Source organism: Symsagittifera roscoffensis, chromosome 1 (genome assembly GCF_963678635.1).
Source record: "Symsagittifera roscoffensis chromosome 1, txSymRosc1.1, whole genome shotgun sequence".
In the NCBI taxonomy this organism is placed as follows: Eukaryota; Metazoa; Xenacoelomorpha; order Acoela; family Convolutidae; genus Symsagittifera; species Symsagittifera roscoffensis.
The window spans coordinates 98378787-98396277 of record NC_087062.1 but is presented as its reverse complement, the minus strand read 5'-3'; the positions used below and the strand labels follow the sequence as shown (position 1 = coordinate 98396277).

Here is a 17491-nt window from a genome sequence, read left to right as displayed (position 1 = left end):
TTGAGAGGGAGGGAAGAGTTCGATAATATTTTTCCAGCTTATTTTTGACCGTCGTTTATTGCAAAGGAGGAGATTTGCAGTAAAAGCTATTTGATTTGAACTGTCTTTTTGTTTTCTTATCTTAAACTAAAGCCATCTGTTGATTTTGGATGAAAATTTTCTTTTGTATTGCAAATATTTGTAAAACATCCTTGCCTGCTGTGCATTTGAGTTTTACTCTACCAAGTCAACTACAAAAGAAGGAAAAGCCCAATTACACTGTTGTTAACTTCTCCCGCCTTAAGTTAAATTATAATTTGAGAAGCTAGTTTATCTAGTTTAAATCTGAATAGTAGAGAATTTAGTTTTTGTGGTAGTACTGATTTACTCGTTCAAAAGAACAATAGACGTGTGGAAGAATCAATTTAGTTTAGGTAGGAAACCAACCATTCTTAAATTTTTAGCAAGGTTTCCGTCATTTTTCTATCAGCAACGTTTTTTTCATTTAAATAATTGTTTTCTACTCGAAGCTAAATTTTGTTAGTGCTGAAAGTAAATTGTTGATTGGAAACAGTCCGCAAATTTTGTTTTGATTTTAATATCAGTTTGGTTTGTTTTCAGATTAGTTTTGTCTTTTTGTCGGTCAGCTTGGCCACCATTAGTATACTGCGTGTCTTCGCTTTTCCTCTCTTCGTTGCCCACAAAGCGCCCTTCGCTTTCGTTTCTAATATCTCTACAAATCACGAATACTACCCCCTAGCTGTTAGTGTTGTTGGAGTACTCTCTGCCCATTTGTGTGTGCTAGTCTGATGCTGTACTGTTTGAGTGAAACTATGCCGCAATTTGATGCTTAATGTGGATCTCTCTCTCTCCTCGCTCTCGCTTCTAAGGACTGTGAAACTCGGCGGTGTCTTAGTTGGTAAGTTATCTATTTCACCTGCGACTCATCACGCAAGTTTGCCTCAGATTAAAACAGAGTATACGTTTTTTTATGGGTGTCCAAAATTTTGGTTCTAGGTCAAATTTCAGAATAAATGAATTTGAAAACTCGACCAGCCAACTCGAGAATTTTTCTTTGCTTTATAATTGTGTGCCATTTCATTTAAATGACGTCTTAGTTTGCGGAGTGATCTCATGTATGAGTTTATTTGGTTATGAGAACGATTTCTTAAAAAAAATTCAGTATGTTGGCGAAAGCTTTTTGCAATGATTTGATATTTTGTTTTAAAATTACGGTGTCAGCTTTAGTGCAATAATTTGATCGCGTTGTGTGTTTTTCAGTAATAATAATTGTTGGCTGCGTCTTCCATCTATCCAACTCAGAAACTCTGTCTCGCTCCCCGGAATACTCCAGATCATCTGCTTGGTGGGGTGAGCCGCCTCCGGTTTACCCTGGCAGACTCCTTAGAAACAAACGAGACTCGAAACAAGTCTCAAAACAGCAGCCATGTGACCCAGTAGGATGGCTCAATCCACGCAACCCCAAGTTCGAGTGCAACGCCTGGAATAGATGGGGTTACAACATCACAGACTTGAAGACCTCTTCCGTGCTCTCCAGTCTGGACACCTCTACGTCATCACCGAATCTGTCTTTAACGAGTAATATATCTTCGCGTATCTGTGTTCCCCTTTCGGCTCGCTGCGACTTCGTCCAAGATTGTCCAGATGGCTCGGATGAGTTGGGTTGTTACCAGCAGTATTGTGATTCAGAATCGGACTATGTCTGCGAGGACTTGACATGCATCCCTCGCGAGGCACTGTGCGACGGCAGATACGACTGTCGGGACCAGCTAGACGAGCACTCGCCACACCTCTTCTGTCATCTGAGAAGGGACCCCGAGTGCGAGGAAGACAGTTGGAATGTACCCTGCGATGGAAAATGTCTCCCAAAAGAGAAAGTGTGCAATGGCAAGGTAGATTGTAGCAGTGCTATCGACGAATCATACGTGGTACGTTCAATTCAAGTTTTTTTTGTTTTTTTTAATGAAAGTTACTTCAAAATCTTGAAGAGGTCAAGTATGGTATCGTATTAAAGCTGTTTCAGTCATGGTTCGAAAAAAATAAAACAGTTGTCTCAGTCTCGAGAAAAACTGGTCAGAGTTTAAGTGAAGAGTCTGAATTAGATTCTGCCGATGCTTCTTTTTAAAGATGAACGATTTTTTAAAACATTTATATGTGGTTTTATCATCTCAATCTACGTTTTTGCAACGTACGTTTTTTCAAATTTTTCGACATCTTGTTTTGCAAAAAAAATGCAGTGGATTTCCAACAGACGTATCATGACCCTTATTAACACTTGCGAAGTACGAACTTTCTTATTAGTACGAACTTTCTTTTTTTTTTCAAGCTAAGTCGCAAATAAAAATGCTTCTTTTGGTGGCTTTTTTGAATCGTTAGGCTGCGGTAGCAGTATAATATCATATGTGCTTTGACATTTGATTAGTAAAAAGTTAACACATATAATGCATTTTTAATTCATAAAATAAGCCGAAAAAATCTATTTGTTTCAAACAGCAACCAATGATAAAAAGCTCGGTTTCAGAAACTTTTCAACCCAATATATCTTGCAATGTTTTTGGAAATGCATAATTTATACATAATTTGATATTATGCTTTCCACTTTATTACATGCAATATTGTGTCTTTTTGTATTTGGTGCAACTTTTGCTGGATCGAATTGGCAATTTATTAGCATATGCAGCTGCGTTATTGGTGGCTAGTTTTTTTAGGATTTTGAGCATCCGTGGCTGAGTGGTTCGTGCGTGAGACGCAAATTTGCTAGGTCGCAGATTCGAATGCGACAAGTAGCCGAGTTTTTGCTAATTCGAGGTTTCTTTTTTTTTTCTTATTTCACTTGATAGAGCTGCTTTTTGCCCGTGTTATGCAAGTGTTTGCGAAGCGCAGTGTCTCCTCTATGTCGAAATTTGATTATTATGCTGATTACACAAGCAAAGCTTAGAGTGAAAAAAAAGAGAGTTTGTAATATCACACAAGCTTTGCTTGTGTAATCAGCATAATAATCAAATTTCGACATAGAGGAGACACTGCGCTTCGCAAACACTTGCGAGAACTCTCTTTTTTTTCAACCTAAGTAGCAAATATTAGTGCTCTTTTTGAAAGTGCTCTTTTATTATACAGTGTATGCTCAAGATCAATAACCAGCGATTAAGTACAGCAAATGCTAAGGATATTAACACACACTATTGTATTACAAATAGCACTTTAGCTTCAAGGAATCATGGATTGGTAGCTTAGAGGTGCGGAAGGAGACCAGCAGAAAAATAAGAGGGTTTGAACCTTGGCAGGGTCGGATGTTTGTAATGAAATTTTTCGTATACTAGTTTAAATGCGTCCGCTCTATAAATTGAGGCATGTTAGTTGGTAAATTTCTTTTTTCAAACGGACTGGTACTGCTAATGAGTCTTAATTTTTTGCGTCACTTGGCGTGCGTCATTTAAGACTCTAATTGGCGTGCGTCACTTAAGAAGTTTTGTAGACTCAAAGTTTAACTCATTCAGTTTTTTCTAGTAGCGTTGTCGGTCATTTTTTTTGCTTGTGTATGCGAAGTGCAACTTCGCCTGTGTTAAATTTACATACTCCGGCTCGTTACTTTCAGGGTTTTTTTTTGCTTTTTGATACGCTTGGGTTATATCAAATTGGTGTTTAAAAAGGCTCGGAGCATTTTATCTGGGCTTAGTAGTATCATTTTGTGTCGTTTTTTTATGCGTGTGTGTTTTAGGTGTGACTTACACTTTTCTGGGTTAAGTTAGTGAAAACAATTTATTTTCGGCTCAACAGGTGTCTACTCGAGTTTATTCGGCTTTGTCATTGTTTCGTAAGTTTTTTCTCCGTACTTTTTTCAAATTAAGTTTTATTGAGCACCAATCGAGATAACCAGTTAAAAATCTTGTTAGGTCTAGTTTTTTTTTTTTTAATTAAAAAAACTTGTTTATTTTTTGAATTTCGTCTTATTTTCTGTCGACATGTTTGCCATGCTCTGTTTGTGTTGTGTTGCAAGTGGTGCGAAGTTTCAATTCGCCTCTGTGTTATAATTCTTTGTTTTCAATGGCAATTGGTCAAAACTTTTTTGAGCTACTTGCAGAGCTACCGGTTATTCTTTGTATGATCGGGCAAAATCTTTTTTCGTGTAAACCATCTTAAATTGCCACAGATGCTGCAATTATACATTAGACAGTAAAATGAATATTTTCACAAATAACAGCTGACTGGTTTTTCTGCGTCGTTTTCCACCTTCTGCTGAAATTCTTGAGTTGGGATTCTTTTTGAAATTAATCTTTGTCGATTTTTTTAAAGATGAAGCTATTTTTTTTGTTTTGTCGCTGTAATTTTTGAATGCTGTTTAGTTCTGAAGTATTATTGTAGAGACAAAGCATCAGTAGGTTTAGCTGGGCCAGAAATTACCATCAATTTTTTTCAACTGCGGTTTTCTGTTTTTACGCTTTTTAATCCGACCGGCAATTGAAAGTAGAGAGACATTTCTTATTCGGGTGGTTCGGGTTTGTTATTTTTTTTATTTTTCAGGCAAAAACAGCTACCACGAATAAAATGTAGATGGGGTCGGGTGATATATCATGTTGGAGGCCTTTTAATTGTAATGTGATCGATTTTAAAGTTTTCTCAGGGTTAAGAAAAACCGATTCTCGTCCATAGAAGAACAATAAACGCAACCTTGAAAAATACTCATTTACAAATTCTGTCACTTTTTCTATGAATTATTGTGGTCAAAACTCTTGGCACTAATTGCACATAAACCGGCCTCTTTTGTTTTGTATGCTATTTTGTGCCATCCATAAAAATTTCAAATGAAGTGTAATGAAGCCTCTGAAACTGATTTTTTGTGTAGTTTTTGTTCAGGTAAAGTTCAAATAATAAAGTTCATGCTATTTTGTGCCATCCATAAAAATTTCAAATGAAGTGTAATGAAGCCTCTGAAACTGATTTTTTGTGTAGTTTTTGTTCAGGTAAAGTTCAAATTTTGTGTGTTTATATGTCAGTTTGGTTTTTCATTTTTTTTTCGTCTTGGAAACCACAACTGCCTTTCTTACTGCTAGTCTTTCTTACCCTTCTAGCTTAACTACTAGTTAGGAAAATGTTGAATTTCTTACTGACACAGTGGCACGGTTTAGTTGTTCACCTTCGTTTGTATTGGTTAAAAGTTCTCAACTGTTCGTGAAATGATTACAGTTGTTTTTTGTTGTGTATAGGCGTGTACTTATCTCAATAAATCCAAAGATGGTCTAAAATACTCAACCTGTCCCCAAAATCAGTTCAAATGCTGGACAACAGATGATGAAGGCCATACCGAATGTGTGGATTCAAATCGGGGTTGTGATGGTGTTTCAAATTGTGCAGATGGTTCCGATGAAGGATTGATTTGCAACTTAACTTACTGCGAAGATTCAGTATTTCTGAAGAACTGTCAAGGTAGTTTGAACTCAATATGCAGACTAAAATGGAAACAGGATGAAACTCCAAATGTTAACTTTCCTGATTGTGCTGATAATGTTCCGCTGTGCTCCTTCGAGCCATCGGATCTAGAAGCTATAGACACGTGTGAGCCAGTATGTCCAGGGTATTTGGAGCAAGTTTGCCTTTGGAACCCAAAACTCATCGCAGATTCGTATGAACACACTCGTGAACAAATACTACAATGTGTACCCAAATCGGCATTTTGTAATGGAACTGTAGAGTGTGTCAATGAAGCGGATGAGCTATTATGTGCTAGTATTCACTGCAACGACCCGCAAGCTTTCCACTGCGGAGGAGTAGCGGGTCAGTGTTTGAAGAAGAGCCAGGTCTGCGATGGATATCCGGACTGCTTTGACGCGAGAGACGAAATCGATTGCTGGCATGTTAACTGCACCCAGTCTCAGTTTTACTGCCCAGATCAAAAAATTGAGCAGAAATCAGAACACAGTGGTTCAGTTATGAATTTGACAAAAGGAAGATGTATAGATTTGAAACTTGCATGTGATGAGAAACTGGAACCATGCGCCCTGGACAGTGAGAAGCAAAAGCGTGTTTGCGACGGGCTCTGTCATAAGTTGCCAGATGGGTTCTGCGGGACGAGCGCAAACTGTATTGATACATCTCAAGGAGCTAAGTACGTTTTATTCAGCTTTTGTCTGTTTGCTCCGGCGTGAAAAGCGTTCTAGGGGAGCGGTGGTGAAGTGGTTACGTCTCCGCCTCTCAATCGAAAGGTCGGATGTTCGAGGCCCACCATGATCCGTGCTCGTTGCTTGAGGGTGAAGCAACATTACCCAGCCCAGAAAAATAACCAAAAAAATAGCATGTAGTTCTTAAACAAGGGCACAACAGCGGTTCGCCGTGATGAGCTGTACAGCTCTTGTGTTGGTCCTTTCCCCCGTGGATAAATGGTCTTAAAGGTTTCAAATTGTAAATCTAATTTTAATTTTGCGTCAGTGTCAGTGGTCTATTTAAATATTAGGAGTTAATTTCAGTCAGTAAAAAGCTTCTTTTCCAAAAAAAAAACAGTTTAATTTTAAGCGTAAAGAATAACTAGTAATTTCGTAACTGTTTTGTTTCATTTAGGTTTGAGGATTTACGTAGCCTTGTCATTTAGGTGCAGATGTACAGAGGAAGGCTTTGTGTTCGATAATGAATCGAATGTATGTGTCGATGTTGACGAATGCAGTCCAGAGGTGACTGTTGCCCCACCGCCTTGTGACCAAATATGCACAAATACTCTTGGCTCATATATCTGCTCGTGTCACAAAGGCTACTTCGTCGACTCGGCCGACACCTCGAGATGCATAGCCGAAGACCCGAACGCCTTTATTCTCGTAACATTAGCTCATTTAACTGTTATAAACATAGAGGATCAGTTTACGCATAATGAAGATATGATAGAACCGCTTAATTCAGACCACTATCTTTTGAACGTGAGGTATCCTCCGAGTTCCACCATGCAACGTCATCAGCTCACTTTTGCCGCCTATGACTACCAGAGGCATCTAATTTACTTCACCGACAGATACACTCGCAATATTTACAGGTCAGTTTCTGTGCTCGATTCGAAATGAACCGAATGATAGTCGCCAAAATTTAAAAAATATATAGTGTCATGCAGCACTGGTAGTTTTTTTCTTAATTTCGGCGGATGTTCTGATATTATTATTTGCTCTCGAAACCACTGTCAGATCATTCAAGAATTTGATTTTTGAAAAATATATATAATCACCAGTGATGCAGACGACGAATTTCCTTAGACTATATTTTGGTTCTCAGACAGAAAAAAACACGTCTTAATATGAAAATGGGTTTTTACGGAAATTAAACTTTTTAAGAAGTATGATTTAACTCATTGTTTTTTAGGACCGTATTGCCTAGTTGGAATTTGAACGAATTGTTGAGAAATGACACTATTTTAAACAAAACAACAGTGTTCAAAAACGGCAGCAGAAATTCACTCAATTCCGAAGTGGACATGTTCTCCGAGGGCATGGCTGTGGATTATTCGTCTGGCAATGTGTACTGGGTAGAGAGGGAGCCCACCACTCAGATCCACGTGACGTCATCTGATGGGGTGCATGATATGTCCCTAGTGCGGGAGAAACTCTCCCAGCCCAGAGAGATATCTCTGCACGTCCCGCGACGGTGAGTTTTCTGCTGCGAGCGCGAATTTAGGGACCCCTTCATCAACCAAAGGTTCACCCCTTTTGGTAGTATTTTTTGGAATCAAAATACATTTAAGTGAGACCAACCCAAAATTTTTTTTCTTAAGGCGTCTTCGGAGCCATTATATACTTATTTTGAAACGAAGCGCTGTTTTTTTTTTGTGAAAACGTTCCAAAAACTGCCCAAAAACAACTTTTTTTGGCTTGTTTTTTCAAAATTTGTCTGGCGCCGAAAACTTTTCAAAAAAGTTTTTGGGAGTGCTAAGAAAATCAATTGGTCGACCTAAAAAAAGTCGACAAAATTTTTGATGTTTGAAAATCCGCCCCTCGCTCGAGAAAATCCTTGATCCGTCCCTGGTCTGCTGGAATAAAAGTTCACAAAAAACCAAATGTTTGCATTATGAAGGAGTGTCTGCGGTTAAAAATTTTACCTTGCATTTCATAAGTGTTCGCTTGTTTGCTTAGTTTTCATTTAAGTGGTTTATATACCAGCCGATTTTTTTACCTACCATTTCATTTTATCAACCAGTCAAAAAACTGGGTCGTCGATCAAAAAGTTTGCAATACTTTTCAAAAAGCACGCCGTTTTCGAGCTCTCTAGTTGATACTTTTGGCGCATCCAGTTGTGAGTGTCCTACAATCATATTATTGCTTTTTCAAATACGCGGCGCGACAATTTGCAAGACAGGCGCTTGCAAGATATCCACAATTTAATGAGCTCATTGTCAAGGAGCGGGAAAAATCAAAGTTTTCTAAATGCATAAAGCAACACTAAACGCATTAAAAAGTCCTCTAAATGCATAAAACAACACGTTTGAACGTTTTTTGGCAAGCTTCAATGGAACGCGGTGTTTGCTTCAAATTACTGAGTTTTTTGGCTCACAGAATTTTATCCGCGCATGAAAGAAATTGGCAAGATTTTTCATCACCAACTTTAATTTATGGATCTTTTCGAAAATTTTCAATTCTTATGGCAAATTAGGGCAAAATTGTATGTTTTTTTCTTATTTTCTTTTACTCCGTTAAGTGTGATAAAAAAAATTATTCTCTTTTTTCCGTTCCCTGCTCATCATAAATACTTGAACTACGCTGTGAAGCATGATGCGCGTCTCTTAAGTTTGATAGCTGTGATATGGTTTCAGCTTTGTGTTCTGGGTCGACTGGGGCGAACACGTAGTTGAGAGGTGCAATTTCGACGGGTCTGATCGGCGAACTGTAGTGAGTGACAATCTGCAGTTCATAAACAGCGTGGCCGTAGACGAGTTCAGCGATCGCATCTACTTTCTGGACGCCAAATACGACCAGATCCGCTTCTCAAGTCTGGACGGATCCAATCAGGGCTTCGTGCTCAAGGCAGCCGTACGCGACACAGTTCTAGCCCGGCCTTTCTCGCTAGCCATATTCGAGAGCGCCTTAATCTGGTCCGACTGGGGTTCGAAACCCAATCCAGGCAGAATTCACACGTGCAATAAGCGCAGGTATCTTCTGCAAGTGCTTAAGGCTCTTTTTCCCTTCCCCCTTTACCTCGAATGAGTATCAATTTTTTGGTGTAACGAGTGATTTTTCAAGGTTGAGTATGAAGACCAGATATGGTTGCCATGGCTTAGTTATGTCGCATGCCAATTTTCATAACAATCGGCCTATGTAAATAAACCTTTGGTCATAAGAATTGGAGGTGGGGGGGGGGGGGGGGGGTTGAAATATTTCAAAAATAGTTCTGTTGTCTTGAGAAAGAAGTTTGAAGCTTTGGTGGTACCAATACCAGGGGAGCTAGCTATATGCTACAGTGTAGTCGACTTTTAAAAATTGCTTCAGGTGTTCTCTTGACAAGGGTGTTCATGGAGGAGATATGAAAGGCTACTTGCACCTGTCAGTTGTGCACAAGTCTTTGCAAGACGTGGAGAGGTTGGATTCTGCGCCTTGTCTCACCAATAATGGGCATTGCCCAAGCAACAGTATATGTGTGCCCATTAACAATGGCCTCGGACCAGGAGGCATGACTCATACATGCTTTACTATGCGGAGAGCTACGAAAGTTGTCAAGAAGACTGGCAAGTTCATTTTCCTCCGCTTTATTTTCAGTGAAACATCTGGCGTTGGTGGTGGGTGAGGATGATGAAATTTATTTAAGTAGCTCTTTTCTGCTCATGGTACTGAATGTCTGTTTTTCAAGGATGAAATATTTCCTTGTTTTATGTATGATGATAGTTGTCAGGTGCCATTTGTGTTTTTGTTGAACCGGGGCGCTAGCTCCCCCCGCCCCATTTGTACTTGCAACTTTCAGCGTCTGATAGTGTTCCTTGTGTTTTGTGCAGAAGAGTTGACGAAACAGGTGCTGAACTGTTCTGTGAGAGGTGCGCCCATGAGTGAGATTTGTCTGCCCACTGCGTGGCCCCTCATGTCTCTCAATCAGAGCAGTTGGGGGACGAATGAAGGAGGGGAAGAGATGTTATCCATCAGTTTCTGGTGCTACTGCGGACCCAACCCACTCCAGCACAACCGTTAGATTTTAATTTTGAATTTCGATGTAGACACATATTTGAGATACATATTTACAGTAACTAGCGTAGTGTTATAGTGCGACTCTTGTTTTTTTCCAACCTACGTCGCAAATGTATTTCACTTTATAGTGCTGTTTTTTGTCGTTTTCTTGCTAGTGTTTACGAAGCGCGGCTTCGCTTCTGTGTCGTATCTATCTATCTATCTATCTCTATCTATACATTTATTTGGCGTTTCACTTGCTACATTTTTAAGAGTTCTCTATGTTTACACAAGCAAAGCTTGTGTGATAGTATGAACTCTCTCTTTCCAACCTAAGTCGCAAATATTAGTATTCATTTTTAAACTGTTTTTTATTGCAGTATGTGCATAAGATCAATTACGAGCTATTAAGTACAGCCAATGCTAAGGTTATTACAAATAGCACTTTAGGATCAAGGTATCGTGGATCTGTAGCGTAGTGGTAGGGAAGGAGACCCGCAACGAAATAAGAGGGCTCGAACCTGGACAGGGTCGGATGTTTTTAATGAACTCTTTCGTATTCTAGTTGAAATGGGTCCGCTCTATAAATTCAGGCATGGTAGTTGATAAATTTCTTTTTTTTTCAAGTCGACTGGTACTCCTACTGCGTCATAATTGGCTTGCGTAATTTTGCAATTATGTAGACTCATAATTGGCGTGCGTTACGTAAGAAATGATGTAGACTCTAAGTCTTAAAATGCAATGCAAAATTTTAAAGCTTCCGTTTCAGTTTTTATTTGATAAAATTGAATTTCTCAGCCCTATGGCGGTGGGCTATCAGGGTAGACTCAAAGTTTGCAAAGCTGGCCTCCTAATATTGTTGCTCAATTTCTTTTGGCTCCCAAGATGGGCGTTTTTATGATTTTTTAATGAAAAAATCTCAAAACTTGAAATTCTCAATCCTTCGATGGGCTGATCTCAGGGTACGCTATAGATTTGCAATTCTGCCCTCCAATTATGTCTACTCAATTTCATTTGGTTTTCGAGATAAAAATTGATCAATTATTGGGTTTTAAAAATTGTTCAATTATTGAAATAGAAAACCCTGATGGATGGGCATAATTTAAATAAACGGTTGCATTAAATGAATTCTTTTTGTAAATAATTTCCACGTTCAACAATTTATTTGAAGCACCATAGGCGCTAGTCATGCGCTAGTATCAGTTAAATTACAAACTACATCAGGAAGGGGTTGTTCAGTAGCATCCCTCAAACGCATGAACTGTTCAGCACGACACGCTTAATGTGATTCTCCAATATTTGTTTTATAAAGAGATTCCTCCAGTTGAATGCTATACCACAAAAACGTTGAGGGAGGTGGATGCGAATTCTGTTGTTTGTCTAATTGTTTCAAAAAGGAAAATTGATACCATTTTTTGACCGATCATCCCTTTTTAAGCGCGTTTTAGGTCCCTTTATACACTTATTTAAAGGGTCAACATTTGCGCGAAAAAAAATGTGCAAAACTTCAATAAAAATAGTCAAAACCGCAATATTCTACCTTCTTACCATGAAAAAATATGGTATTTTTAAAGATTTTGACTGAGCTTAGAAAATCGAAATATCACTACGAAACTGAATATTACACAAATGGCTATCATCCCTAAATTTTTGAATAGCTGATATTTTGTCTTTTCCTTCGTGGAGAAATGGTCGGGTTCAAAGTTCTGTTATTTTTAAAAGAAGTTTGACACGCAGCTTTCTCTCTCGTCAAAAAAACTTTAAAGTTCACAGTATGCTGAACATTTTTTAATACTTGAAAAGTAAGCCGAACTGAACTCGCTAGCTAAAGCTATTATGTTGAGAATGGGAGGAGTTTTCCTGGTTGTCGTTTGACAAAAGTAGCCAGATGTTACTGGCCTGGTGTGAATTAGTTGATGTTCACAAGTTGAATATGACTGGAGTTTCCGAGTGTGGCATCCTGTCACTTCAAGTATCTGTCAATCAGTTAAATTCATTCATGCAGATGTCATTTGTTAAATGAATCATGACAAATGCATACGCCTCGATTGTTTCTGAATCGCATTCACTTTTAATTTCTGTTGACTTTGTTCATACCTTGGTGGAATGAACAACTGAAATTTTGAAGGAAAGGCAGTTTTAAGTTTCGAATGAAATGAAGGTCGTATTAATTATCTGGGTTGTTTTTTTAATGCCTTGTAGGTTGATCACGCTATTACGCTCCATATAAAATTTTTTTGCTGTTCGACTCTTATTTCTTTTCAAGTTCTCTTACACAAAACGTAGAGTAGTGTGATACTACAAAGCGATTAGTAGTATTTTGATTTTTCACGGTTTGGTTTTGGGTTTTAGTTTAAAGTCTAGTTCATTTCCTTTGTTAAAAGAAAGGCAAACTCCAAAATCGAAAAGCAAAAATGTAAAAGTCACAAAATGTGATCGTCTTCTAATTTCGAAAGTTGTTATTAACTTTTAGATTTCACAGCGGAATAAAAACTTTACATATCGATTCAGTTTTCTTAAATTGGGTTAATTATGTCAAAAAAAGCCAATCGTAAGCTGTTCTTGAAATTCAGAGAGCTTTACGGGATATGCTGTGTTTGTTTGAAATTCGAAAGTTGAAATGATTTTAAAAAATGAAGTCTGTGTTTTTCGTTTCCTTGCGTTCATTGACGCTTTCCCAACTGTCTGTTAGCAATGTTTACACATGCGAACGTAGTGTAATAGTACGAGTATTTTTTTCCAAACTAAGTCGCAAATATTGGTGATTTTTACAGCTGCTCTTTGTAGTTTTTTTTTCTTTCAACTTTGCTGCTTCTGTATCACAAAAGGAAGGCAAATAACACTTTTTCCAAAAAACCAAACAGCTTTTTTTTCAAAAAATGATTTGATGTTTAGATTTCTTAGCGGAACAAAATTCATTATGATTAATTGTGTAAATGTTTGCATTTTCAAATGTCAGTAAAAGAAGTGAAGACATTTATTTAGGTCGTGAGATTGTTTCTATTTTAATCACTTTCGGATAAAAGTTATTACGTTTGTCGCGTTCAAATTTGTTTTTTGTGTTTTGACTTTTGATCTTTTTCAAGTTATCTTCAAATTTATTTGCCAGATGAAAGGCAACTTACGCTCTTCAACAATTTATAACTTACATGGCAAAAAAAACGTCAATAGCTTCAAATAGGTTTAAATTTTGAGATTTCCAGCCAAACAAAAATTTAACATTGATCCATTTTTCTCAAATTGGTTCAATATTCTCAAAAAAAGCTTTTCAGTAAAAAGTTCTTCAAATTCAAGAGTATGTGTTTTTTCTTCGGAAATACTCCAAAAGTTTCAGTTGTCATTTTCACTCTGTTGGTTATGTTCAAAGAAGATTTATGTATGAAGGGTTATTGTTTGTTTGATATTCAGCGGACAGAAAAATCAATTTGACGATATCCATATCTTAACATAATTGCAGCGTAGCGCCATAGACTGGGACCATTTTTTTATCCGGTGTCAAAAATTTATAATGTTATAAATTTGTGTAAATGATGAAATTTTTTGAGCTTGAAAAACTGCGATTGTTTTTTTAAGTTATGAGGCATAATTGTCAGTTTGATCAGATTGATGTAAATATTTCGCGATGTGTTTTGTTCGATTTCAGCGTAAGCGATAAATTATTACAGATGAGAAATTATTGCAACTATTTTTGCTTTGCAACTATTTTTCCTTTTTGAAATTCTTTTCAACTTGTTCAATGTGTTTCTTCATGGGTTTATTGAGAGCAGCTAATTAAGGAGGGCGAGGGCCTGTCGCATTTGCTACTATTTTCTTTCATCTGCTTTTGGTTCACCAACTCTAAATTATCTAGGGCCCGATATACATTAAATTTGAATGGGGCAGCGTGTAGCATAAAAATTGATTTTTTTGGTTGAAGACCACTCGAAAACTTTTATTTTGGCCTGTTTTTTTTCTGAAATTTAAACTATAAATGGAAAATCAATCTAGGTTGATCTAAAAAAAAAGTAAGAAACATTAGATCCGCCCTTGCTTAAGACTTGCGTTTCCTTTTCTGCCTAAAAAGTGTTTATTTATTATTATGGGGGTTGTTTATTTGCTCCATGATGGGAATTTTTTCTTTCAAAGTTTTCAAACAGTTGGTTTTTTGTCCATGAAAACTTTTCCTATAGTCTGTTGGCTCTATTTTTTTGATATAATAACAGTTGGTGTTAAACATCCCCTGCACATTACCTGCACTGCACACAACTGGTTAGTCTTGTTGTTCCGACCATTGAAAAGAGGGATTAACTTTTGTCATCGGGCGTGTTTTTGTTTTTGTTTTCCACCCAAAATCAAGTAAAACAACTAATCATAGAAATTGGTCGAGTGATATATCAGTTTTAAGCCTTTTAAGTCCTAACTGAACGACATTTTAAGAAATATCAAAGAGTTGTTACAGTGTCGAGAAAAACTGGTTTGAAATTTTTGAATTTTATGTAATTTCAAGCAAGTAAAGTTGTTAAATGAAAATTGGTCATATAGGCTGAAAAAAACTTGATCTAGCATTTTCTTGGCAATAAAAATTCAACGCATTTTAGAATTTTGTAAATTTTATTTTCAAAGATAAAAGTTGTCGATTATGCTTAACTTACTACGCATAAAAAACGGCTCTAATTTGTAGAATAAACTAAAAAAACTTTCTTAAGCTTTTTTTAAGTTTTTACGATAAATTATTGTACTACTAGCACTGCAACCGACTATCATTGTTTGGTTCGGTATTAGTGTAATTTTTTTTGTTAATTTGGTGTAGAGAAAGAAGGAGTACCTGTGCCGTTGCTAGTGACATTAGTGCTGCTTTTGTGTGTGCTAATTTTTGCCGCCTGCCTCTTCATCTTTGTCTGCTACATCAAACCCACATACTGCCCACAAATGCCGACTCCTCACAACCGACATAGAAGGAACACGTCTAATCACTACTCTTCCCACAGGCAAAAGTCAGTACAGCGCTTAACTCACAAATCAGTTTTTTTATCGGGAAAAGTCGCTAAAATGGACAAGAGTCATTGCAAGTTCGGATACAATTACTGCATTTTTGTTCAGGTAGGTTAGATGATTAACAGGTAAATTTTAATAGTGCGCTGAGTCAAGAGACTTCTAGATCGGTGACATCTGTTTTTCTTAGCTAATTACTAAATTGTCACCAAGCAAACATAGTCTTCGAAATTCACAGAAGTTAATGGAATGATTTTTCGAAAAGTCAGAGAATTTAAATGGGATTTGTTCTAGGAAAGTTGACTCACTGGTCGTCAACGAGCAGTACGAAGAGACCTCTTTTGGCAATCCTCGACTTCTATCTAACGACATTTCGCATGCACCCCCGCCCGAGTCGCCAGGGTACTCGCCCGCGATGAACGCCTTCGACTGGGACAACGAACAGCAACTGCAGGAGAGCCAGTTCGAATTCAGCGAGCCAGGATACTACGATGCACATCAGGCTCAAGCCCCTCTTCCAATGAACAGAAGGCCCTCCGTGCGTTCGGCACTTCCGAGTATCAAAGAGGAAGTGAATGAAGAGGAAGAAGAGGACGAGGAAGAAGGTGAAGATGTGCAGAACAGCAGTTCCACGAACTCCAACAGTCATATGCCGAGGAACTACTCGATCGCCAGCAGTACAGCTGGTCTGGTCTATCCCTCAGACGACGAAGTTTTCGACAGCGATCTCTGCAACCAGAATGGCAATTCAAAGCCAAAAAATGGAGCCGGCGACAGATCATCCGAGGCTTGACGCCGGATTTTAATAAGCGGAAATTCCGCAGAAGCTGAATCAAAACTATTTTCTAAGAGTATGAAAACTTATAAAGAAAAACTATTTTAGATTCGTTTGTTTAACATATTAGTGAGCATCGCCTTTCGTGCTTGAATAAGCATGAGTTCCTAGACGTCTTCTATCCTTCCATGGGCGGCGTGGTTATGTGTGTTAGTTATCGTAGTTAAATTAATTTTTAAAGATCTGCTGCTTGCGTTTGAGTGCGGAAGTAGTGTCTGCTGTTTGATTCGATTGAATGGAGTTAAAAATTCATTCACTTTAAACATGGTGCTAAGATTTAAAAAAAACGTATTCATGTTTTTGGTACAATGAAATTGGTCCAATCCCAATCTACCCCAAAACCCGAACAACCCCTACTTTTCTGACCATAATATAGAGTTTACAATCTTCGTTTTCTTGCAACTCAAATCTAAAATGTGTGCTTTATCTTTTTATTTCCAGTCAATCTATTTCATCTGATAATTCGCACTAACGCATCTATCTTGAGGCAAGGCACAATTAATTTGCAGTTTTTGAGCATAGCTGGCGATTAAATTGTCGAAATCGAAAATTCATATTTCAAACCAAAATGAAGTGGTTGCATACATCAAGTGTAAATGTTTTGCTCCTAAATATCTCGCTTTTTCAATAATATTATGGTTAATTTTTACTTCACTTTCGCTTTGAAATATTGATTTATGGGCAAGATCTTCTACCGTTACCACTTCCGATTGTATCCTTAAAAAATTGTTTACATAGCCCGTTCTTTATTAAATTTTTCATGTATGGGAATTGCCCAATTCGCAACTAATTTGTTCTTCATACATTGTAAAATCAAAAGCTGACATGTGAAAACTATTTTTAGGGATTGGGCAATAAGAGCCGTTTTGAACTCTCGCTTTTGCCCGATTTGCAAGACTTCGATTTATGAAAATTTTCACATGGAATGAATGGTTGAAACTTTTTTAGAGATTTTCGAACCCGGTTCCTCCATCGTATAATTTCTAAACTAAACACTCCCATTCTTTGTCGGAGGAAGCGTGCTCAATCAGTGGCTTGTAACCTCAATTTTAAGATTAAGATGTTCGGCAAATGAGGGGATAGAGTTTGAGACAAAATTTTGCCGAATTTAGCAGATTGAGATGATGAAAATGGTCAGATATTTGCCTTGAAATGTTCTATAGATAGTTTTCCTGCTCTCCAATTAACTCAATAAAACCTTTCACTGCTTCGATCTGGAATATTGGTACGAGACTAGCTGTGCTGTATATTCCCCATAGATGTCTATTTCTGAACATAATATTATTTTGTGATATCGACGGAATAAATATATGGAGTTCTTATAACTAGCCCGAGTTTGTACGAAATTTGAAAAAAAAAACATTTGTTAACTTAAATTTCTCTCGAACTAGCCTCTAGACAAGTATAAACGTGCATGCACTAGCTGAATTGGTCGTTATTCACGTCAAAACGACCGTGATAATCTAGTTGATTTTCTTTCGAAGCAATAAACTTCCGCTATAATAATCGAAGCAAACTGAGCATCGGAAATATCATTACGAGTTCCGCCTCATCCGATAAATTGCAG

General features: G+C 37.5%; 1 protein-coding gene across 1 annotated transcript; it reads left to right on the top strand.

Moving 5' to 3' along the window:
* The first annotated feature begins 604 nt into the window (after window positions 1-604).
* LOC134853230 (low-density lipoprotein receptor-related protein 1-like) lies at window positions 605-16894 on the top strand. The gene is made up of 10 exons (XM_063869198.1): window positions 605-898; window positions 1261-1928; window positions 5205-6103; window positions 6584-7015; window positions 7336-7617; window positions 8780-9115; window positions 9453-9688; window positions 9953-10138; window positions 14908-15091; window positions 15384-16894. The coding sequence occupies exons 1-10, from the start codon at window positions 826-828 to the stop codon at window positions 15880-15882; spliced, it is 3795 nt and encodes a 1264-aa protein (XP_063725268.1). The 5' UTR covers window positions 605-825; the 3' UTR covers window positions 15883-16894.
* The last annotated feature ends 597 nt before the right edge of the window (window positions 16895-17491 follow it).